The 21,917-nt window shown below is 55.3% G+C and overlaps 6 protein-coding genes across 6 annotated transcripts; 3 read left to right on the top strand and 3 right to left on the bottom strand.

Moving 5' to 3' along the window:
• Window positions 1-48: 48 nt before the first annotated feature.
• Window positions 49-4,827, bottom strand: CLUP02_04137 (tRNA pseudouridine synthase D; the record flags this gene model as incomplete). Its single annotated transcript, XM_049283153.1, has 10 exons — window positions 49-212; window positions 266-321; window positions 388-413; window positions 500-2,732; window positions 2,785-2,955; window positions 3,011-3,105; window positions 3,260-4,493; window positions 4,558-4,573; window positions 4,628-4,684; window positions 4,746-4,827. 10 exons carry the CDS (start codon window positions 4,825-4,827, stop codon window positions 49-51), a joined length of 4,134 nt encoding a protein of 1,377 aa, XP_049140296.1.
• A 720-nt stretch (window positions 4,828-5,547) lies between these two features.
• CLUP02_04138 (2OG-Fe(II)oxygenase) lies at window positions 5,548-6,699 on the top strand (the record flags this gene model as incomplete). The annotated part of the gene is made up of 3 exons (XM_049283154.1): window positions 5,548-5,589; window positions 5,665-6,509; window positions 6,567-6,699. 3 exons carry the CDS (start codon window positions 5,548-5,550, stop codon window positions 6,697-6,699), a joined length of 1,020 nt encoding a protein of 339 aa, XP_049140297.1.
• A 509-nt stretch (window positions 6,700-7,208) lies between these two features.
• CLUP02_04139 (HET domain-containing protein) lies at window positions 7,209-9,515 on the bottom strand (the record flags this gene model as incomplete). The annotated part of the gene is made up of 1 exon (XM_049283155.1): window positions 7,209-9,515. One exon carries the CDS (start codon window positions 9,513-9,515, stop codon window positions 7,209-7,211), a length of 2,307 nt encoding a protein of 768 aa, XP_049140298.1.
• A 732-nt stretch (window positions 9,516-10,247) lies between these two features.
• Window positions 10,248-11,639, top strand: CLUP02_04140 (uncharacterized protein; the record flags this gene model as incomplete). Its single annotated transcript, XM_049283156.1, has 4 exons — window positions 10,248-10,289; window positions 10,344-10,501; window positions 10,565-11,403; window positions 11,488-11,639. The coding sequence occupies 4 exons, from the start codon at window positions 10,248-10,250 to the stop codon at window positions 11,637-11,639; spliced, it is 1,191 nt and encodes a 396-aa protein (XP_049140299.1).
• A 177-nt stretch (window positions 11,640-11,816) lies between these two features.
• CLUP02_04141 (uncharacterized protein) lies at window positions 11,817-20,216 on the bottom strand (the record flags this gene model as incomplete). Its single annotated transcript, XM_049283157.1, has 22 exons — window positions 11,817-11,911; window positions 11,972-12,322; window positions 12,444-12,941; window positions 12,997-13,175; window positions 13,245-14,501; window positions 14,563-14,775; window positions 14,860-14,911; window positions 15,125-15,350; window positions 15,414-15,460; window positions 15,771-15,845; window positions 15,940-16,027; window positions 16,080-16,108; window positions 16,253-16,803; window positions 16,866-17,267; window positions 17,326-17,642; window positions 17,705-18,490; window positions 18,567-18,766; window positions 18,824-19,254; window positions 19,707-19,741; window positions 19,796-19,926; window positions 20,014-20,096; window positions 20,146-20,216. 22 exons carry the CDS (start codon window positions 20,214-20,216, stop codon window positions 11,817-11,819), a joined length of 6,117 nt encoding a protein of 2,038 aa, XP_049140300.1.
• Window positions 20,217-20,519: 303 nt separating this feature from the next.
• Window positions 20,520-21,431, top strand: CLUP02_04142 (WW domain-containing protein; the record flags this gene model as incomplete). Its single annotated transcript, XM_049283158.1, has 1 exon — window positions 20,520-21,431. The coding sequence occupies one exon, from the start codon at window positions 20,520-20,522 to the stop codon at window positions 21,429-21,431; it is 912 nt and encodes a 303-aa protein (XP_049140301.1).
• Between the last annotated feature and the right edge of the window lie 486 nt (window positions 21,432-21,917).

Here is a 21,917-nt window from a genome sequence, read left to right on the forward strand (position 1 = left end):
TTCATGATTTAATAAGCGACGGGCATTACGGGCACAGGATTGCCAATGTTACGCCTTCAGGGGGTCAGATTTACTTTCTGGATATATGTAGCGGAGGCAGACGTGTACCTGGACAAGCGGCGGTGGCGGTGGATATTCAGCAAAGACTGTAGGCATTATTGTGTATCCAAGCGATTGTCTATTCGGCTTGGAACAATACAAACAAAAAGATTCTGCCAATGCTGGTTGGGGTTTACCCTTTTTCTTTATGGCCGAGGGAACAAACTAAGTGGGTTGGTAAGAGTAGGATTGGCCTTGTAGGTGGCATTGTACATATATATGCTTGATTCAACGAATCTCTCCGAGGGGGTATCTAGTCTACAACCATTTACATGCCAAGTAGATCACCTTTTTGAGCCGTGAAGCGGTGATGCCTATTGTTTTTTTGTGTCAATCTTTCCCTTCTGTGAAGTAAGGTATTTCATGATTCCGCAGTCGTAGTCTTGGAAGTCTCTGGTACCTCGGCAGCCTCGGGGGCAGCAGCGGTAGTATCAGTGATGGCAGCAGCAGGGGCAGCGGAGGCAGCCGTAGGAGCCGCGGCGACTTCGGACTCGTCGACGCCCATCAGTTCCCGCAGCGCGACGGTGGCGTAGGCGCTCTTGGGGAGCTGGAAGGTGACCACGACGGCCGTCTTTGTCTTTTCGGGGGTCGACGGGGTACCGTTCGGATCGGCGGTGGCGGTCTCCGCTTGCTGCTCCGGCTCTTGCTCCTGCTTCGGTTCCGAGGTCTGTGCCGGCGCGTCGTGCATCGGCTCATCCGCCGCAGCTTCGCCATCCACTCCCGCCGCACCCGCCTCGGTCTTGACCTTCTTCGCCGCATCTTGATCCTCGGCGTTCTCATCCTCCTGACGGCCCCGCTTCTTCCCATTCCCGCCACGCCCAGCTGCTGCGCGGATGCGGTCCATGTCGGTGGGATGCATCTGCTCCTCGCCGTCCTCGTACGCGCGGACCTCGAAGCTGGGTTCCGAGAGAAAGCGCACGACGACCTTGCGGTACGCTCCCGGCAGGCTGAATTCGCGGTGGCGGCGGAGCATGTCGTGCGGGTCGAGGCCGCCGTTGTCGCGCATGAAGGTTGTGTAGAATTCGCCGATGGCGTTGGTGGGGTAGGCCACGGCGTGGCCCGGGGAGGGGAGGACGATGTCGTGGATGGTGTAGGTTCCCGAGGCGGCTTCTTCGGCGGTGAGGACGCGGGCTGGGGCGGAGGAGGAGTCTGCGTCGTCGTCTCCTCCTTCGTTGTCCGCGTCTGCATCTGCGTCGGCAGAAGTGTCGAGGACGAGGTCGCCTTCGACTACGTTCTTGCCGTAGAGGCGCCAGCGGTGGCTTGCGGCGTGGTTCCACACGTAGGACTGGTAGGCGTGGAGGTACATGTTGCGCAGGCCGCGGGTGATGCTCGTGAGGGCGCCGGTGAAGTCTCTTCGGGACGGGGCGGTGGAGCGGCCGAGGTGGCGGATGAGGCTCGCCTCGGCGGAGAAGCGGCGGGGCAGGTGGGAGAGGGCTTCCTCTGCGGAGCCGCCGTCGCGGAAGACCTTGCAGGCGCGGTGGCGGTTCAGCTCGTCGCGGGCGTGGCCCTGGTCCGGGACTTCGCCCGCGAGGGCGCGCTGGGCGATGGACTCGTCGTAGTAGAGGATCGCGTTGACGGCGGCTTCAAAGTCGCCTTGCAGGAGGAGCCGGCCTACCTCGTGGGTGCCGATGGCGTGGGTGCCGAAGCGTTGGTGGCCAAAGTAGTTTATCCAGCCCGGGTTGTGCATGCTCGCCATGGCGGCCTCGACGGAGGCGCGGATCTGGGAGGAGCGGTCGGCGGGGGGAAGGTCGGGGTTGCCGGCGACGAGGCAGTCTTTGAGGGCGATGACGAACTCGTTGCCCCTGTGGGCGCCGAGGTGAATGGGCGAGTGGGCGTAGCGGTAGTCGCCGACGGTGACGCCAAAGAGGCGGGCGCGAAGGAGGGCGTCGGCGCGCTGGCCGCGGACGGAGCAGCGCTGCGTGGTGGCGGCGCGGCGGTCTTTTGTGCCTGCGGTGCCGATGGCCTGGGGTTTGATGCGGAGGGCCTTGGAGATTTGGTGCAGGGCGTCCATGGTGTCGCGGTTCTCCTTGTAGAGGGTGAAGTGGAGGTACTCGCCCTCGCCGGGGGCCACGGCCTTGGGCTGCTTCTTCTTCTGTTTATTGTTCTCGCGGTTGTTGTTGTTGTTGTCGCGGCCGCCACGCATGCCCTTGCCCTTGCCGCGAGGGGGAGGGACTCGGGCGACGATAGCGCCCGTGGGATCGGTGGTGGTGTCGATGGTGGAGTTGAAGATGCGGCGGACGTTTTGGTGGAGCTGGGAGCGCCTGTCCTTGTCGTCCATGATGGGGGATGTGACGGGCTCGGTTTTGGCCATCTTGTCAGCGGATATCGTCTTGTAGATGGTGACGAGCTGGTTGGCGAAGTCGTCGTTTGTGAGGGAGGCGAGGAGGGCAATGTCCTCAGCGGGGACTTCGGGGATGACCGCGGCGGGCTTTTCGGCGGCCTCTCCATCTTTCGATGGCTCTTCTGGCTTCGGCTCTTCTTCTCCCTTCTTCTCTTCTACTACGGGAACAGCAGGTGCAGGAGGTGCTGGTGGAGGCGGCGTGGTCTCCTTTGGCGGCGGGGGAAGGCGAGTTTCTGTGAGGTGGAGGACGGAACCATCTTTGTTAATTTCGTAGACTTGGAAGTCGGTGTATCTGAGGGGTTGTGTTAATGGAGAAGTTTTATGAGGCAGATAGAAGGACATACCTTTTGCGCATGTCTCCAGTCCAAGCGACCATACTCGGCGCAATGCGCTCAGTGATGCCGAGGGACGCATCAAGGCGCGTGCCGTTAGAGCGGCGGACTTCAGCCGCCATTGTGATCTCAATTGACGTGTAATGAGAATTGGTCTGTTCTCTCGAGTAAAAGGAAGTAAAACTCGGATGAATTGATGAGCCTGAGTGTGTGAGGATGAGATGCAGGATGAAGCTACATCGCGGGGCCAATTGCCATATTTTCAGGAATTGCCAGCAGAAAGTGGTAAATGGGATGAAATTTGGCAGGCGGTGTAATTCGGTCCCACCAAACCTGGCTCATTTGGGAAAGCGGTCAGCCTCGCTCATGCACTCAAACCAATTCTCATGTGAGATTCACTCACTTTCATTTCACTTAAAGGTACGATTGACTTTCGTGAGTTTTTAATTTCTTCTCTTTGCATTACAAAGCTACTTTCTCAGTCCACCTTTAGTCTCAAAATCTCAATCGCATTGCCGCCCATGATGGCCTTGGCCTGCTCGCTTCCCTCACCCACCGCCACAGCAACGGCATCAGCATTCATGCTCACACTCTCCCACTCGCCCTGCTCATCAGAGGTCAATGGCGGGAAGAAGGGATGATCAGTGCCAAACATGAGTCTATCCGCTCCACTGGCATCGATGGCCGCCTTCAGCCCAACCTCTGAGTAGATGACGGCGTCGAGGTAGATCTGCTCCTTGAGCACGCTCCAAATCGTCCGGCGGCCCTTGCCGACCTTGCCCTCGCGCACCAGCTGCCCGTCGTGCATGATGCAGCTCTCGATGCGTCCCGCCAGGAAAGGCAGCGTGCCTCCGCTGTGCGCCAGAAGCATGCGCAGCTCTGGGACGTCATCGAAGACGCCAGCCAGGTACATGCGTGCCACGGCGATGGTGGTCTCCATCGGGAAACCCAGGGCCAGGGGAAGAACGTGGCCGTACTCGTTGCTCGCCCTGGGACCCCAGACGTCGTTGGGCAGCCCGTAGTGCGGGTGCAGGAAGATGGTCAGGCGGGCGGCGGCGATGGCCTTGAAGATGGGCAGCAGGTCCGGGTCGTCGAGGCCCTTGCCGAGCCCCGAAGTGCCGAGGATGATGCCGCGGCAGTACTTGAGGGCTTTGACGTGGTTGATGGCCTCCAAGATGGTCTCGAGTGATGCCGTTAGAGGCAGAGCAGCAAAGAAGAAGAGGCGGCCCGGGTGTGCGGCGCACATGCCGTCGAACTCCTCGTTGACGCCCTTGGCCATGGCGCCAGATTCGGAGGCATCGATGAAGTCGAGCCACGGGTTCGCCAAGGAGATGACCGAGATGTTGATCTTGTGCGTGTCCATGAAGTGGACCTTTTGGTCGAGCGAGGCGTAGTGAGAGGTCAGCGGCCGGCCAGGAGGCTTCGCTGAAGGATCCTTGGTAGCCTCATCGAGGGCTTGTTCCTCCGAGGCCAGGAGGATGAGGCGCGGGTCTGGTGTTTGCGGGAAGCTGCGCACGACGGGAATGGTGGTTCTAGATTCGAGGATCTTGACGTAGGACGGGGGGTACATGTGGGTGTGGACGTCCACCACCGTCATGGATGTTGATGAGGCCATTGTGAAATTGGACGATCTGATGACGTCCCTTTGCTGCCTTTCGTCTTCACTTGGAGCTGGTATTGAGATGACTTGAAGTACAGTCAAGTCAGTCTCGGTGATTGGTCTACTTGTCGTTAGCCAGTGGTTCAGCTTTGAGCTTTTAAAGTCATGATGCTGGGTCGACTTACAAGATGAAGACGCTCACTTGTAGCTAAGATGGTAAGAGATCTCGGCTTATCTCTCCCGCACGCCACGAACAGGAAAAGAACAGAATCTTGTTATTGTTGGTGTTGTGGTCTGTTTCCAAGTTGGAAGCTTTCCCAGGAGCACGCAAAGCTGTGTTGCCCCTCGTCTTCCTTTTTAAGAAGACAAGTACCAGTTACCCGACAAACTACATCTTTCCAGGAAGGTGATGAGGTCGCCATGACCCGCAACGCCTGGTTCCCCCTCCAATCCATGTTCCCCTCATATGCAAGCGTCTCAATGCACCGCATACCTCACAAAACCCCACACGCGGGCGTCTCCAAAGGTAAGTAAGGTAAGGTAAGGTACCTAGGCAATCCTTCCCTTGTCGATTATCTTTCTACTTTACCCCGCCGTTATCTCCAATCGTCTTTCCGCGCGCCGGCCTTCAACGCACCACCGGCATCTTATCGTCAGACTTTCTTTCTCCCCCCCTCCTCTCCAGTGTGAGACACTGAGGTACTGCTTACACAAAAGTTTAACGTGTAGGAGCTCTCCGATGAACTTCCCACTCGTGCACCCGCGGACCCAGCCGGTCTTGTAAAAGGGTTCACTCTTGAGTCTCTTCCCGTAATGCCCCGTTCTGGCCGGGGATCAACAAGGGGCAACGCCTGGCCCCGTCCGGAACTGATTAGACGGCGCCGGTGGTTGGCTGTTAACTTACGATGTTAATGCTCGGCCTCTGGTTGGCTGGGCCGCCGCCAGTTGCCCGCGACCAGGTACTTACACAACCTATCGTATCGACGGATAGATATAAGTCGCTCGGAACCTGTACCGCACGGATTTAGTAACGAACCTTATCGTGACTTCTTCCTCGAGATTACACCTCACCCTGATACATGTGATGCTCCCAAGTCTCAACTGACCACATTCATCTCTGAATCTCTCATCCATCCCCTCTTAACCCCAGTGAAGAAAGCAACAACTAGATCATCATGGCAGCTACAGCAGTAGACAAGGAAGGCCTCTTCATCCCCGTGAGTGACATCAGTGACGTACCTTCATCGTAATCGCATATACCTCATGCATCGCAAACTGACATCAACGTCAAGCTCATTGACTTCTCAGCTTTCCTCAACGGCAACGCCGCCAAGCGCAAGGAAACAGCAAAGCAAGTCCTCGACGGCTTCCAAAACGCAGGTTTCATCTACCTCGAAAACGTCCCCATCAGCCAGGACCTCCGCGCCGCCACGTTCGCCAAATCAGCAGACTTCTTCTCCCAGTCCGACGCCGTCAAGCAAGGCCTCGGCTGGACCACCCCGCAGGCCAACCGCGGCTACTCCGCCCCCGGCCGCGAAAAGGTCAGCAACCTCACCACCAATGAGGAAATCGAAAAGGTGCGCGCGGGGAACCCGGACCTCAAGGAGAGCTTCGAGATTGGCCGCGACGGCGAGCCGGACCACCCGAACCAGTGGCCCGTCGAGCGGGATGGCGAGCGCGTGGCCGGGTTCAAGACGCAGATGCTCGAGTTCTTTGGGCAGTGCAAGGCGCTGCACGTCGAGGTGATGCGCGCCATTGCTGTGGGTATGGGGTTGGAGGACGAGCGGTTCTTTGACGGGTATACCGACGTCGGGGACAACACGCTGCGTCTGCTGCATTACCCTTCCGTCGACCCCAACGTCTTCAAGGTGAACCCGGGTCAGGTGCGTGCTGGAGAGCACAGCGATTACGGGTCGATTACGCTGCTGTTCCAGGATGACCGCGGTGGGTTGCAGGTGCGGAGTCCGAATGGGCGGTTCGTGGACGCTACGCCTATTGCTGGGACGGTCGTTGTGAATGCTGGGGATTTGCTTGCGCGGTGGAGCAACGATACCATCAAGAGCACGATTCACCGCGTCGTGGAGCCGCCGCGGAAGCCGGAGGACGGAGAGGAGTATCCTCCCCGTTACAGCATTGCGTAAGTGACTGCGGTGTATGGTCTTGAAGCTTCTGATGTGCTGACGATGATGGATAGGTACTTTTGCAACCCCAACTTCAAGAGTCATATCGAGGCTATCCCGGGGACGTATGCCACGGAGGATGAGAAGAAATACGATGGTATAAACAGCGGGCAGTACCTCGTGCAGAGGCTGACGGCCACGTACTAGCGAAATTGAGAACAGTAAACCAAAAATTTGTAGTCACTTTTTAGAAGCGATCTGAACGTGATCACTTGATATTTTGAGCAACAGGCCCCTCCAGACGCTTCTCGCAATTTAGTTTCGATTTTTCCGATGAATTCTACTCAAAGGGAAAGGGAATCTTCGGTCTCTTCGGATCGAAGTTCGGGGGCATATACTCTGCTCTTGGGATAGAAGATCAAAATCATTCTCAATATGGAAAGACTGTCTTCGATTGCACTGTTCACTATATGGGGTGATTAAGATCAGACTGGGTTCAAAGATCGCACTACGTGGGCATAACGGGAGCAGAAGTTTTGTGACATGATTTGAGAGAGACAGAATAATGAAGAATGATGTTAAGCTATACGGCGTCGTGGCAAATCCATTTCACCTAGGATAAAGAAATAGCGTAGCATAATAAGAAATATAGTCCGCATGCAGATGACTATGTCTTTATCACTAACAAATGTTCCCACATCTCCTCTTGTGTAATCTCATTGCAGATCCTCCAAGAGCTTTCGTCCACGCATCGCTAGTTTGAGAATTGCTATCGAGCACAATACAGAGACCACTGGGTTGACTTTAAGCTCCTTGCGGGAACGAGGGAACAAAGTATACATTGAAAAGGGAAACAAAACGGCAAATACCAGGTCTATCTTCTGATAATAAAATTCAATGTCGTCATTCCATGGCGCCATCGGCGTGTGCAGAAGTGTGAGACAGGCTTTGGAGCGAATGAGGATGTTCAAGAGCATTAGGCCTTCACACACAAGAGTCTCCTTCCAGCCGACCATACGTCTTTTGCTATTTAGTAAACAGGCAATGTAGGGAATCTGAATGATGAAGGCATTGTGCATTATAAGCAAAGCATTGCAGTGCAAGCCACGAGCCCATTGTGGACTCATCCTTGGGCGCAAATTCGTGATGGTCCTGGTAATAGGTGTGGCATATTGGGCCAACGACTGGGTATAAGAAATTTTGACAAGAAACCGCTCCTGGTCGAGGAACTTTTCTCGTTCAATCTTAGCCTGGGGAACGCCAGCTTTCAATGAAAAACTGTTCCTAAGTTTTGACAAGTCGCGAAGTTCATTGCGTGGTATGTGCCAATGAAGTTGACCATGCTGGTTGTCTGATATAAGGTGTTCCAGTTCCACTCCTTTTTGCACAGGCATAGTGTAGCAGATGAACGGTGGAGGTTCTAGCTGGAGAGAGAACAAGGCTCTGAGGGATGTCCTTTCGTCCAAGACAACGACAAATCCATCCTCATTGCTACTGTTATCTTGTTTGCCATCCACCGGGATTTTCTTATAGTGAAGAAGAATTCGTGACCAGCACTGAGTGTCAACTTCCGCAAATATCGAACCCCCTTCCTCTTGGTAATAAGACTCTGACTCTACTTTTACTAAGCGTGTGGCCCAATCGTCTGGGCCTTGGATTCGGATGACTGCTCTCCTCCAATTGTTCCAAAGAGATCGTTCGTGAGACAGACGCTGCTGATCAGACTTGAGAAGGCAAAAAGTCGTTTGTTGACATTTCTTCACAGTCTGCCAAGATAGAGTGACGAGACCATTCGTTTCCCGCTCATACTCGTCGGCGACATCGGTATGATATAGCCTAACCGCAAGAATCTGGTCGAAATTGTTGTCCACCATGCAGTTGAGCACACCGTAGGACGATTTCCCCCGGCTTTTGAGGACAGGAAGAGTGACACGTAGACCACGGGTTGTCACATCAGCGCTGAAGTTGCTTTTCTCATAGAAATCCATAGCCTGGGTTGAGGTCCACCAGGCAAAGTCATCAGGACACTGGGCCAACACCCCTTCGCCCATAAAGATGCCAAATCCACCGTCAAGGTTTTTGACCGGCTTTGGCTTGCCCTTGTACTTCCATGTCCATGATGGTATCGATTCGTCCGAAGACTGCTTCATCATCTCGGTCTGCGGCCTCTCCAAATTGCTTTCATTCTCGCCCTTCCTTGCCCATGCGAGTATCGAATCGTCGGAAGCCTGCTTCAGAATCTCGGTTTGCAGTCTTTCAAAAGACCTTTCTCCCTCGCCATAGAGCATGGGCATGTTCACATCGAATATCCCAAGGAGAGAGTACGCTACATCCTCCACCCTCGTGGTTTGCCTCCGAGCGGCCCACGACATTCGCACAGCGACCTTAGCGGAGCGAAAGTCAGGGTGGGGATGCTTTCTAAGGAATCTGGCCGGTATACTGGTAATGGACTCGATCCTGTGCGCCAACGTGGAGCGTGTACCAAATTCTTTCCAGGCGGCATTAAAGAAGTAGAGGTTTTTAGGAGCGAGCAGCTCCTGCAACGTCCAGCCCCTTGTGAACCACCGACTGCTGCCAAAGTGACTAACGAATGCCGCTGGAAAGTCGTACTCTTCTGGCTCGTCTGATGGCCACTCATAGTCAACTCGGTCCAGGTCATTGTGGGGCTTGTCATCTTCGATGTAGGCCGGGCATTTCTCTGGCTGGATATCTTCGAGGTAGGCATAACAGATATGTGATTCTTTGTACCAGCGAAACATAGAGTTGATAGCTTCGGAGAGCTCAGCGCTGCTCGTCTTGTCGATGCAACAGGTGTCTACCCATACCCATTCAAAGCCATTTTTGGCTGCTAAGCAGCAGAGACCGTTGATTTTGGTGTAGCCTCGCTTCTTGGTGTGATCAGGGCGTTCGAGGTCTTGGAAAGTGACCTCGTCGTCGCCCCAGGTGTGTGACAATATCGCATATCTTGGTATATTGATGACGAATTCTTGTAGCTTTCTCGTTTCGACGTTCAGGAGTCGCATGTTGTCAAAAATGTACGTGTTGACAGTGATTTAAAAGTTGGTAGATGTTTTTGTTTCGACAGAGAGTGGCTACGGCGTAAGTACGACTGCTGGCGACCCAAAGTCATACAAACCCCGCGTGTGGTCATGCACCTCGCTCAGCCCCAGCAACTGCGGCGGACACGCCTAGTTGCCTGCATTTTGCTAAACCAATGAGTAGGCCCGGCGTGACAGGCTTTGGGTTCAAATCGGAATATCCAACGAAAGTGCTGGTCATTTCTGCTTCCTGACTTATGACCTTGCCACCTTGACGTTAACTTCAAGATAGGGACCACAACTAGCAGACGATATGAGTGTGTTAGGTAGGGGCATCTGATATGGAAATACGTATTATCATATTACAGGGGACCCTGACTTTGATTTCTGGTTCAAATTGGTTGCTCGAGATGTTTGTCCAAATCCCCATCGCCATGGCACTATGGTGGTTTTGTGGATAGCTCAGTGCAAGCCAGTCGACGTTGCTTTTCCCACAAGGGAGGCACGAGGTATCTTGAGGGAAGGATACCTATAGGGAGGGATGTTGTCACATGGTGGGGTGGCAAGGCGGGGCATCCTCCAGGTACCATGTACATGCGCACTGTCCTAACACTGTACACAGACGTCAAGCTCCAAGCTCCAAGCTTCATCAACGACATCGCATAGCTGATCACAACGCCTCATTATCACTCATGTAACTTACAACGGAAAGACAAGATGAAGAAGACATTACTCATAGTTTTCATCCACGGGTTCAAGGTACGTCGGATCATGCTCATTTTAATGACTTCCGATCCCTAACCTTCCGCACAGGGAGGTGACGACACCTTTGGCGACAAGGAAGGCTTCACAGCACAGCTCCGCGCAGACCTCGCCGCCCTCCTCCCAAAGATCAACGTCAACGTCCTCGTCTATCCCAAATACGAGACGCGCGGCGACCTAGGAGACTGCGTGAGCCGCTTCCGCGACTGGTAATCCCCGCTTCCCATCACAGCCGACCATCAACCAGGTCATCGTTGACACACTCCCACCAGGCTCCTCGAAAAAGTAATCGACCTAGAAGTCGCAAACAACACCCCCTCGCCAACAGTAGACCCCTCCGTCCGCGTCGTCCTAGCAGGCCACTCCATGGGCGGCATCGTCGCCGCCGAGACAGTCATAGGCCTCACCTCGGAAAAGCCAATCTACTCGGAAGACGGCGTCGAGAAGGCGGCGGACTCGTCCACGGCAACCTTCAACAGCCTCATGTTCCCCTACATCCAGGGCGTCATCGCCTTCGACACGCCGTACCTGGGCATCTCCCCCGGCGTCGTCGCCCACGGCGCAGAGGGCCACTACAACACCGCCAACGCCGCCATGACGCAGCTCAGCGGCCTCGGCACCGCTCTCTGGGGCGCGAAGCAAGCCACTTCTTCACCTTCACGAAACAGAGCGCCCGTCGCTGCGCTACCTGCTCCTCCGGCAAACTCCTCACAGCAAGGCGGTGGATGGGGCTGGGGCAAGATCGCAATGGTAGCAGGCTCCGCCGCCGCCGTGGCAGCGAGCGCGGGAGCGGCGTACTACAACCGCGAACACATCACCCAGGGCCTCACCTGGGCGACGTCGCACCTCGAGTTCGTCGGGTGTCTCGCAAAGGGCGCGGAGCTGCAGAAGAGGGTGCAGTACATGGTCAAGCTCAACCGCGAGCTCGACGTCGGCTTCGCGAATCTGTACACCCGCCTCGGTAAAGCCGCCGGCTCCAAGGAGGTCAGCGTTGTCGGCACGGTGCTGGGTCGGGACCGGACGTTCTGTAACCTGCCGAAGCGGGATAATGGTGGGACATGGAAGCAGGCTGTGAATGATATCGCTACGGAGGAGACGCAGGCGCATATGAGTGAGTCTACCCCCCTTTTCGCAGTTACCCAAATTGCTCAACGTTATGGACGTAAGTTTTGGTTTTTGCTGACTGGAATGCCAGACATGTTTGAACCAAAGATGAACCCGGGGTACGACAGACTCAAGGAAGACGCAGCAACTCTCATCGCCCAGTGGACGCGAAACGAATGGTACGAGTCCAGCGAGGAAGACAAGCTCGCCATCAAGGAGGCGGGCGAGAGCGCTACCGCTTGAGACTGTAGACTGTGATGTTTGCTTTTGTTTCTTTATTATTACGGCTGCTGGAGCAAGGCCGCATTCTTGTAGACGCCCATCCTCTTTTTCTCATTTTTGTCTATAACCATACCCCCGACCATTATATAGTCCTTATACCCACCTAAATTTTGGATTTCACCCCTTTCAGTTGAGGAATTACTGCGTCTTGGAGCGGCCCGCCTCCTCGGCCTTCAAGTTGCGCATAACCTTGCTTCTCTGCTTCATCATATACGTGTACAGAATATACGATCCTATTTTCCCATCAGCACTCCCTCCTCGTAATCACAGATATAAAATGGGGGTAAACATACCAGGAACATAAACAGCAAGGATAGCATACGAAACCCACGGCACCATCTCCCCAAACTGCCTAGCCGGCGTCGCAGCGTAGTAGATCAGCACGCACTCGCTCGTGATACCGATAGGGTACAGCACGAAGAAGGTGTTATAGCGCAGCCACGTCAAGAACTTGGGCTGGAACCCGCTGAGGGTGAGCGCGAAATACGAGTAGCGGATCACCTCGGTGACGCTCCAGGCGAGCAGCATGGACGAGTACCAGGGGCTGCGGGCGAGGTAGGGGAAGGGGTAGACGACGCCCCAGACGAGGACGAAGCGGGATAGGACTTGCATCACGGTCGTGAAGACGGGGGCGCGGACGACGCCTGTGTGGAACCCGTGATTAGCTTTCATTCCCTTGGGTTCGTTACTTCTTCGACTCTGCCGCCTCGGGGTTGAGGGGAGGACAACGGATAAAAGGGAGTGTAAGGGGGGATCCAAACGAACCGAGCAATGCGTGCAAAACCTCCATGGCAGCCATAGTCTGCGTCCACCGCGTCCAGTCGCCGACGCCGAGGTGAACGAAATGCGGCCCGCGGAGCGCAAAGAGCGCGACGGTGCGGCCGAGGACGGTGGCCCAGGCGACGGCGGAGACGAAGTTGTAGGCGATGAGGTAGCCGTTCTTGAGGGGGGAGGATTGCCGCCTCTGCGGCTTGGCAGCCGCTGTTGCCGTGTCTGCCATTGTTCTTTGCGATTGGGGTGGTGGTTCGAGCTTCGTTTGGAGATTTCGGGGAGTGCGATGCGCGGAGAGCTTCGATCGTTGTGTCAGGTACCCGGTGGTGGTGATGATGACAAGATGGGTGTTTTTTGCAGATGCAAAGCTTCTGGGAAAGATTGTTGAGGGAGGTTGAGCTGCAAGCCAAGGGTCCATCCCACATCCAATTGGGACCGAGGCATGTGGCATCCTCTGGCTGCCCATGGGTGGCATGGCATGGCGCATGGGTGCTGGGGGTGTCCCACTGTACAAGGCACGTCGCGGCGCGCGTTGGTGCTCGTTTACAGGGGTCGAGCTCTGGATGCTTGATCCGACCACTCGAACCTAAAGCTCGTAGCTGACTTTGGTACCCAAATACAACTTTATGTGGCACAGATATTGCAGTGATCATAAACCGAGTAAGCTTGAAAAGGTATATCATTGTACGATACTGAATAGACAAATCCCATATTTGAACCCCGTTGCTATGCTGGCATAAATCAGATGCAAACGCCACCCGTCTCGTCTCGACGGTGAATCCCAATCACGCCCACAACTGGTAAAACATGGCCGACATCAAGGCCACTGGCACCCAAAAAGCCATGGCACTCGACTGTCCCAGAAGCTGCCCGGGCGCCGTACCGTTGTGCAGCATCACCGCTGCGCCAATCGTGTTGGACGAATCGATGCTGCACACGATCTGGCACTTGCCCTCGCCGCGGCGGCGGTCCAGCTGACCTCTGGGACCGAGACCGGCTTGGTGGAAGCTGTTATCGAGGACGTCACGCTTCGAGGACGATTCCGTGGAGTTGAAAACCATCTCGATCCACTGTATCTGCATGACGGCCGAGTGCCCGACCTCCATTACGCCAGACCACGACCCGCCATCGCTCCACGAGTTGAGCATGACGCGGCTGGGGTCGCGGGGCACCTGAAAGGAGATGCTCGACACCTCGGACCCGTCGACGAGCCAGGTGCTGTCCTTTGCGTCCCAGTCCAGGCGGTGGACGGCCCAGTCGCGCCACGAAGTGCCCTTGGGCATGGTGCCGTTCTGCGTCGACTTGTCGATGGTGTTGCCGCTCGAGTCGAACGACGGCTGGTTGGTGTACTGGATGCGGTCGTCCGGGTCCTTGGTGAGCACCTCAATGTCGGCCTCCTGCACGTTGGCGTACTTGTCGGCCTCGCGGTAGGTGAAGAGTGCGGTGCAGGCGCCCGGGTCGCCGAGGGTGCGGGCGAGCATGCGGACCGAGACGAAGTGGTAGCCCATGGAGACGGACTCCATCTCGGCCGAGGACTGGAAGTCTTCGAAGCGGACGGTGCGCATGCTCATGAACGTGTCCGAGGTGGCGTCCTTGTCGTTGTTCTTCTCAATGTAAATGTTGTTGGGCGAGTTGACCATGTTCACCGTGGCGTCGTTGCCGTCTTTGCCCTTGCGATCCGTGTTGTTCCAGTTCTGGATACCCCATATCGCGTTCCATGCGTCTGTGTTGAAGTAGTCAGATGTTGTGTTTGCGTTGGCGCTCGCATCCCAGTCCGTGAGGGCATCTGGGACCCCTGCGTATTGGCCGAGGTTGCGGAAGTCGAAGAACAGGTGGTTGCTGAAGTAGCTCTCTGATGTGTTGGTCAAGTAGCAGTCGCATACTGAATCGGCGACGTAGGGGTGGTCATCAGCCACAACCAACGGCAACAGCGTGAGAGCAAGGCTCACGAGAGGTGCCCGTCTGAAAGACATGATTCCGCTGCTGCTGCTTGTCCGTGTGTGGCTTGGCGGTTGGGCTTGCGGCTCTGTCAGGAGTGCTGCAATCAAGAGTCTGGGGAAGCAGATGCAGAAGCAGGCGGGATATGAGATGAGTTTATTAAAGGGTGATCGACAAAATCGTCCGAGTGGTTGTCTTGACCCCGTGGGCCGTAGTCAAAGGCGACGTCGCTTTGGAGGTTGTCCCCTGCCACGGTGCACCGGAATGTGAGACGGGATCGTGCGTGCGCAAGTGCTTCTTTTTCCCTTCCATCCGGGATGCCCATCCAGCCACTAGATGGCCAGGCCCTCGCCTCACCCGAGAGATGGCAGCCCCCGGATCGAGGATCCTAAAAGGTGGAGTGAGAGATAGGTAGCTAGGTAACGTGGATCAGAACCTAATTCAAATTGTCAAAGGTAAAGAGCAAAGCGACCGATCATTCACGGAAACGGCGACGGGTTCTCCTGACGATGCTAGCGGCGCCACTGCGCACCATCAGCCAAGACCGCCAAAGATTTGGGGAAAAAACGTCCTGGGAAAGTTCGAGTCCATCATCTGCAGGGATTGCGACGGCGGCGCAGGTTTGAGGTAGCACAGAGACTCCGTACTTAGTCTGTAGGCACCTAGGTATCATCGGCGGCGGCCTCCCCCCATGGACAGGACAATAAAGCTGGAGAGACGATCCCTTCGCCAGGGACTGAGCGGGAAGGCTAGGCGACGGTGATGATCTGAGAAGCAACTTGACCCAAAACGGGTGATCTTGGGTTGGGTAATGGCACCCCAACCTGTCCGGATGCGGCGGCCATCCATTCGCTCTTGGTTTCTGTTGTCGTTAGCGTCGTTGGTTAAGGCGATGGCTGTGACCGCTCTACCTAGACTTCTAGGCAAGCGGGTAGACGGCGATGGCACCGCGACGGCGGCGGCCTATCATGGTCATGCCTCGAGCTTGTGTGTGTGCTATTTGTGGCCATAAAGAAAACCCCAAACCAAACCAAAGGAGGCCTGCTGTGGACCGTGGTTAGGCGGGTTGCCCGCTCATTGCCCTGGGTGGTGGTCGGATGGTTTCGTGGGATACGATGTTTCTTCGTAGCTAACATAGGGCCGATGTTGTATCGGGAGGGAGGATGGAAACATGAAATGAAAGGAACTACGGAGTAGCGCTCTGCTTTTTACCCCGTGAGGTCAGTGCGAATACAACCTCGAGGATCTTGCTTCCCTGTAAGGCAGACTAGGTACCTACCTTGGACGTGCATTACATAACCGGGAACATGTGAAGGCGTCCCACGCACTACCTACCTTATAGCCCTATCAAATGTTGTTTCTCGTTACTCTGGTCACATCAACCCGCGGGCTGCGAGGTACAGGGCTGAACTGAACCCTCAAGCTCATTCTGGATTGTCATCGCGGTAGATGCCGTGCCTAGAACTGAGGCATGTGGCCGCTAAACACTAGACTCGGTGACTCTAAATCCTCTCAGATCTCAAATCCTCATCACAAGACACGGTTAGTCTACTCAAGTTCCCTAGGCTAACATGTTCAAAATGAGCCAGTGTATTCATAGCAAGTGACAATGTCGAGCAAAAGTGACACTGAAACATGATCTGCCCTTTGCCAGTTGTGGCCGCCTGTGTATTGCATACTAATTACACCCACATCGTGGGGAAGATATAGAGTCTCGATGGCTCGTCATTACAGCATGTGCGTCATGAAAATTCAAATCATCAAACAGAACCGGTCCTTCCCCAAGAGACCTCCCGTAGCATGCACATCAACAGGCAAGGGAAATGGTACTAAGGAAAGCCCTCATCCCACACCTCAGATGACACCTTGAGTAAACTCATCCAAGATGGTCATCTCTTCAAAGTTCTCAATCAAGCGATCAACCCTCGCCGCCTCGCGGTCCGTCACGGCAAGATCGAGATCAGTCACAAACATGCCAGTCGCCCGGCCGCCCGCCCTGGGTCCCTTGCGAGCTCTGAGGTCTTCCAGCAGCCCTAGAGCTTCCGTCATGTCCATGCCCCCTTTCCTGACGACCATGGAAAGGAGACCCCCGGCAATCACTTCGGCAACGGTAAAGGAGCTGTATAGGGCCTGATAGGCGCGGATGCAGCTGAGAAAGTAGGGTCGCCACTCTGGATTCGTTATGTCGCTAGCTACGGCGTTGGCTACATGGATGAGAGCAGTGTGCCCGAAGATGCTGTACGTCGATTCCGGGTACAACGCGTACACTTCGACGAGGTCTTTGAGCTGCTCGACGGAGGCCGCAAAAAAGGCAGGTATCTGGTCGGCTGACGGTGACCATAATTTGAAGCCATGCTGTTTGTCGCTTGGGATGAACGGCCTGAAGAGGTAGAGCACAGTCCCGTGGAACCACATGCTGTGAAGGTTGTTAATTCGCACGCCGTGCACTGACGGGACAAAAGGAAAAGGTTAACTTACTGGCAGGTAAGCACATGAGATGGGCTGTGCTCGTCACGTTCCATACTTTCAGACAAATTATCTGCCCAAGACAGTAGTTTGCTGTACTTCTCCAGTGCAAAAGCCTGGGATGAATGACCTGGACTAGTATCGTGCTGATAAACCCAAGTGATTTGAGAGGAAATGACCCATAATTCGCAAAAGGCGGCGAAAGTGTCTGATATGGCAGGAGATCGCCGTCTCTTGGTGCGATTTCGAGACTGGGAGCGAGCATCCGAGTCTGACGAGGGCGCTGTACTATTCGCGCTGCTGTTACGCTCGTGCTCAGATCCGGGTGTTGAGTTCCCTAGCCTAGCTTTGCCTGGAATGGGAAGAGTCGGGGGGTACTCAGTAGTCGCTGGTAAACAGAACTGGGCTATCATACTGCGCTTTTCGTCAGCTATACTCACTTGGACTTGGAGACTCTTTGAAATGGCCTTACCTCAGAGTGTTGAAAACTCCCCAGGCAACTTGAGCTGTTGCCCTCGCCTGTGGTTCCGAGAGACGATTTAGGTCTACAAAGGTATATGCATCGGGACACCCAAAGAGTCTCAGACGTTTCGCCATAGCTATTGTATCTTTGACGAACTTGACATTGAGTTCACCATTGCCATTGCAGCCGCTGGACTGAATCAAGAAGGTCAAAGCTGCAATGGTAGGCAGGGTATCATCGTTTTGCGCATGCCAGAGCTTATTTGACTCGTCTTCCAGCTCTTGACTCCATCGAGACGCTTCAGGTTGCTTTGCCGCATACGCTTGCTGGTAAAGACAATCAATGACATTAATCAAGAGAAGGGGGTAGGGGGGGGGGGATAACTGACACAAGCGAAAGCAAGCAGAGCATTGACGAGCAGTGAAGAGCAGTACCGAACTTCACCGGAGACCAAGTCATCCAGGAACAGATCAGCATCGAACAAGCCCAATATCGGATGATCTGTTTCAAGATATAGGGAGATGACTTCTGCTGCGTCCTGATTACTGATGGGTACTACGGTCCAGAAGGCGATGTTCAAATCTTTCAGGCGAGGCTCGTTGCGAATGCGCGGTGTCGGCGGAGGAATAGGGCCCATTAGTGGAACAAAGAAGGCCGAGTTGAATGCTCGAGAAGGCCTAGGAGAGGCTGTAGAGGGATCATCTTCCAGGACTTCAGCCACAGTAGGGTATTCTGGTGCTCGACGGTCCTCGAGAATTGAACCCTCTTCGGATGCGTCCTCAACCCGAGCGAGTTTGGAAGGCCTAGAGTCGACATCCTCGGGCATCTCGAGACGACCTAATCTCCGAGTCTGGGGATACAAGATGGGATGGCGTCGCGTGAGTTCAAACTCGACATTGGACGAGATATGAGGTAGGATCTCCCGGGCATCTCTTGGCCCCGACGGTCTTATGGCGCGAAGAGCAGCGTAAGGGTCGACGGCGAACTTGAGCTTCTTCAATGTCTGGTGGGCAACATCATCCGGCATTGCCGTGAGCTGGCTCAACATTTCTCGAAGCATTTGATTTTCCCTCTTTAAAGCCATAGCGGCTGTCTCCGTCTCATTAGCACTGATATAGACACATTGTGTCTTCAGCTCTGTACACGCCTTGCACGAAGGGCGTTTACCGTCACACTTGAGTGAGGATGTCAGCGCTTGAAACGAGTCAAGAGGACCTGCCATAGTACCAAGATGAGAGATTTGTGCTTACTGCTTTTTTCTTGGACCGACAAGCGTTACAAGCAACCTTGGTACTCGGTAGACGCTTCTTGACTGATGATTGAGCTGGAAGGAAGCGTGCTGGAGGAAGAGGAGGAGGAGGAGCAGGCTGCAAGGCTTTTGGTGCCGGGAGTAGAGGCCGCAACGGCTGGGGCTTGACCTGGTCAGACATGACAGCCAACGGCCTCGCAGCTAGTGCGGCCGGACTGGTGCCACGAGGAGCTACCTAGGTAGACTTGGGGCTGTGACTTTGCGAGGAGATGTCGTCGTAGATGTTGTATATGGGCTGTAGGTAGAGAGAGGTCATGGGAAGGATGTTTCGTCCAGGGTCGTATAACGAGACTGACCGCTCGCGACGAAACCAAAGTGAGGGGTATTGGGCATACAGACGAGAGGCAAAGACAGCATAATAACCGATCGAGAAGCTGGTGAGCGGCAGGCAGAGGAGAACAAACACTCGTCCCAATGGGGAGAGCAAGGCAGCACGTGAATACGATGGCTTGCAGAAGACGTCGACATTGGCTCTCGGTTCCAACAAGACTTCGATGCGGCGCCCAGTGAGGATTGTGGATGTCGTCTGGAATAGTGCGATGAGGGTGTGGAAGGCTGGCTGGCAACCAATGCGGTGAGATGGATGGCATGCAGGTATTCGAAAGGAGCCGAGACAGAGGTTGGCCAAGCTGCAGAGACCTTTCTCTCTCGCTCTTTTCTCTCTTTTTTTGGAAGAAGAGAAGAGGAAACAACCTAGCGGGTGAGGTGGGATAGACAGATGGGGAGAGATGATGGGGGCGTAGAGGGGTGTGCGGGGGGGGTGGGGGGGATGTTGTGTGCTGTTGTTTGTGTCATTTTTGTTGTTGTTTTTTTGTTTGTGTTAGGAGAGAAGGGGGGGGGGGGGGGGGGGGGGGGGGGGGGGGGGGGGGGGGGGGGGGGGGGGGGGGGGGGGGGGGGGGGGGGGGGGGGGGGGGGGGGGGGGCGCCAGAGAGGGAAGAGAAAAGGCGACGGCAAGAAAGAGAGAATAGAGTAAACAAGAGCCTACGAGAATGCAGAGTCATGTACCTATTTCGCAAACTGCCTCCTCCTATGTCTTCTTCCTCCTCCTCCGGCAAGCTACCTTAGGGTAAGGTAATCAAACCGAATCGTGGTCCGGATCTGCCTCCGTTGTTCAATCTGCCGTCCAGTCAGATGGTCTGGAAGGGCCTATTTAACTGGGGATATCTCAACGTGCTGCTGGCCCTGCCGCCCTGCCGCCCTGCTGCACTGCTGTGGCGGCCACTCCCCGTCCAGTCTCTTCTCGATCCAATTGCGCCAGAACTTGCAGCACTTGCAGTCCCCAATCTTTGGACAGACTCCTCCTCAGTGCAGTGTCACGCAGTGCTTTGCAGTGTCCCGCAGTGCTACGCCGTGAGGGAATGGAAGGTGGTGGTCAGTCCGGTACGTACCTTTCAGTTCTTTCCATGGCAGGAACTGAACGCTTCCATTCTGGGCCGGGGGCTTCCGCTTGAAGAAGCAAACAAAACCCCCACTCCACACAGTAATCCAACTTAGTCAGCATGCCTTGACCGGCGACACACACAGTGTGACCACGGATACCCCGGCGCAGGTCGCCCGCCTGCCTGTCACTCGCCGTGCCGTCATTTTGCATCTTCCTTGTCTCTACCAAATTTCAGGTGGGACAACTGCACTGCACTGTTCTCTTCTGAGCACAGTCAAACTTGCGACTCTAACCGTACCTTTTCCAGCTTTCTCTTTCTTTGCTACTTCAACTCCACCCAAAGCGTGGTTCAACATCACCATTCTTCCCATTCAAGAAATGAAGCTCCTGCTGCGTCGATATTCTATTATTACCCGGTGACAAGCACTCTCTAATCGCCCACGAGTACACGCGACAAGACAACCTATCCGACTCACACCACTTCATTAAACCCTGCATTCCGACTTTGAAACCATGGCGTCAGACTCTCCCCAAGCCGCCTCCCCGCGCAAGGCTGAGCCGGAACAAAGCACACCGGCCGATGATGCCTCCGACCTCAAGCAAGAGCCCACCGAGAACGAGAACGACTCGAAATCGACTTCACCCAAGGGCGATAACGACGACAACTCAAAACGAGACTCGAGCTCCCCAGAGTCCGGCGAGGCCAGCTCAATTGGCTCTCCCGCTCCTGCCGATGCTCGCGACGACAATCCTACCTCTTCCACCGATGCGCCACCCCTCCCCAACGAGGCGCCACCCCTACCCGCCGGAGCTCCTCCAGCGACACAGGACGACGGCTGGGACTTCCAGTGGGATCCGACAGCCCAGGCGTACTACTTCTACAACCGCATCACGGGCGCGTCGCAATGGGACAACCCTCGCATACCTACAGCCGGCGGCGCAACACCAGCAGCAGCACCAGGAGCACCAGGCACAACCGCCTCCGCCTCCGCGACTCTCTCAGGCCCTCCTCCCCTCCCAAAGAACGACGCTCCCCCGGCCGGCGGCTACAACCCAGCCATCCACGGCGACTACGACCCGAACGCGTGGTACGCAAAGGGTAGCGCAGCCGACGAGGACGAAACGGCCCAGACGTCCGCCTCTGCGATCAACGGCGGCGAGTACGGCGCGATGGCGCAATTCAACCGCTTCACCGGCCAGTTCCAGACGCTGGACGACGGCCCCGACCGCCACACGGACGAGGCCAAGAGCCGGCGACAGATGAATGCCTTTTTCGACGTCGATGCCGCGGCCAACTCCCACAACGGAAGGAGTCTCAAGGCGGAGCGGAGCGGCAAGAAGCCCAGCAAGTCTGAGCTCAAGCAGTTCAAGGAGAAGCGAAGGGCCAAGAAGGAGGAGAAGCGGAGGGCTTGGCTGCGGGATTGAGGTGTGAGGCGTGGGGCATTCTTTTCTTTTTTTTTTCTGGACTCTTTGGTCCTGATTTTCGCTGTTTTCAAAAAGGGTTGCCGTCGCGATCGCGACGTCTGGGGGAGGGGGCAAATATTCTTCATTCCGCGGCGTTCTGAAAGAAGGGGCCATCATCGGCGGGAAACGGGCAGAGAGGGAGACGTGGACTTCTCCTGATTGCCAACACGTCCCTCCGGCCTGTCATGGGATGGGGCTGGGCCAAACATACACTTTCATACAAAAAGACTTAACAGAATAAGTCGGGCTTCAATGGCCTTGGATACTGGACCTTTTCACAAACAGTATCATGTACAAAATACTGGGCCTCGACCTGCGAAAACGTCGATAGGCCTCTACTACAGCAAATCAAAACAAAAAAAAACAAATACCCAGATTACTCGAATTTTTTGTTCCATTCAGCCGGAGAATTGTTCGTCTCCAGTGGGGGTATTATGTCCATCTAAA

Source organism: Colletotrichum lupini, chromosome 2 (genome assembly GCF_023278565.1).
Source record: "Colletotrichum lupini chromosome 2, complete sequence".
Classification (NCBI taxonomy): Eukaryota; Fungi; Ascomycota; class Sordariomycetes; order Glomerellales; family Glomerellaceae; genus Colletotrichum; species Colletotrichum lupini.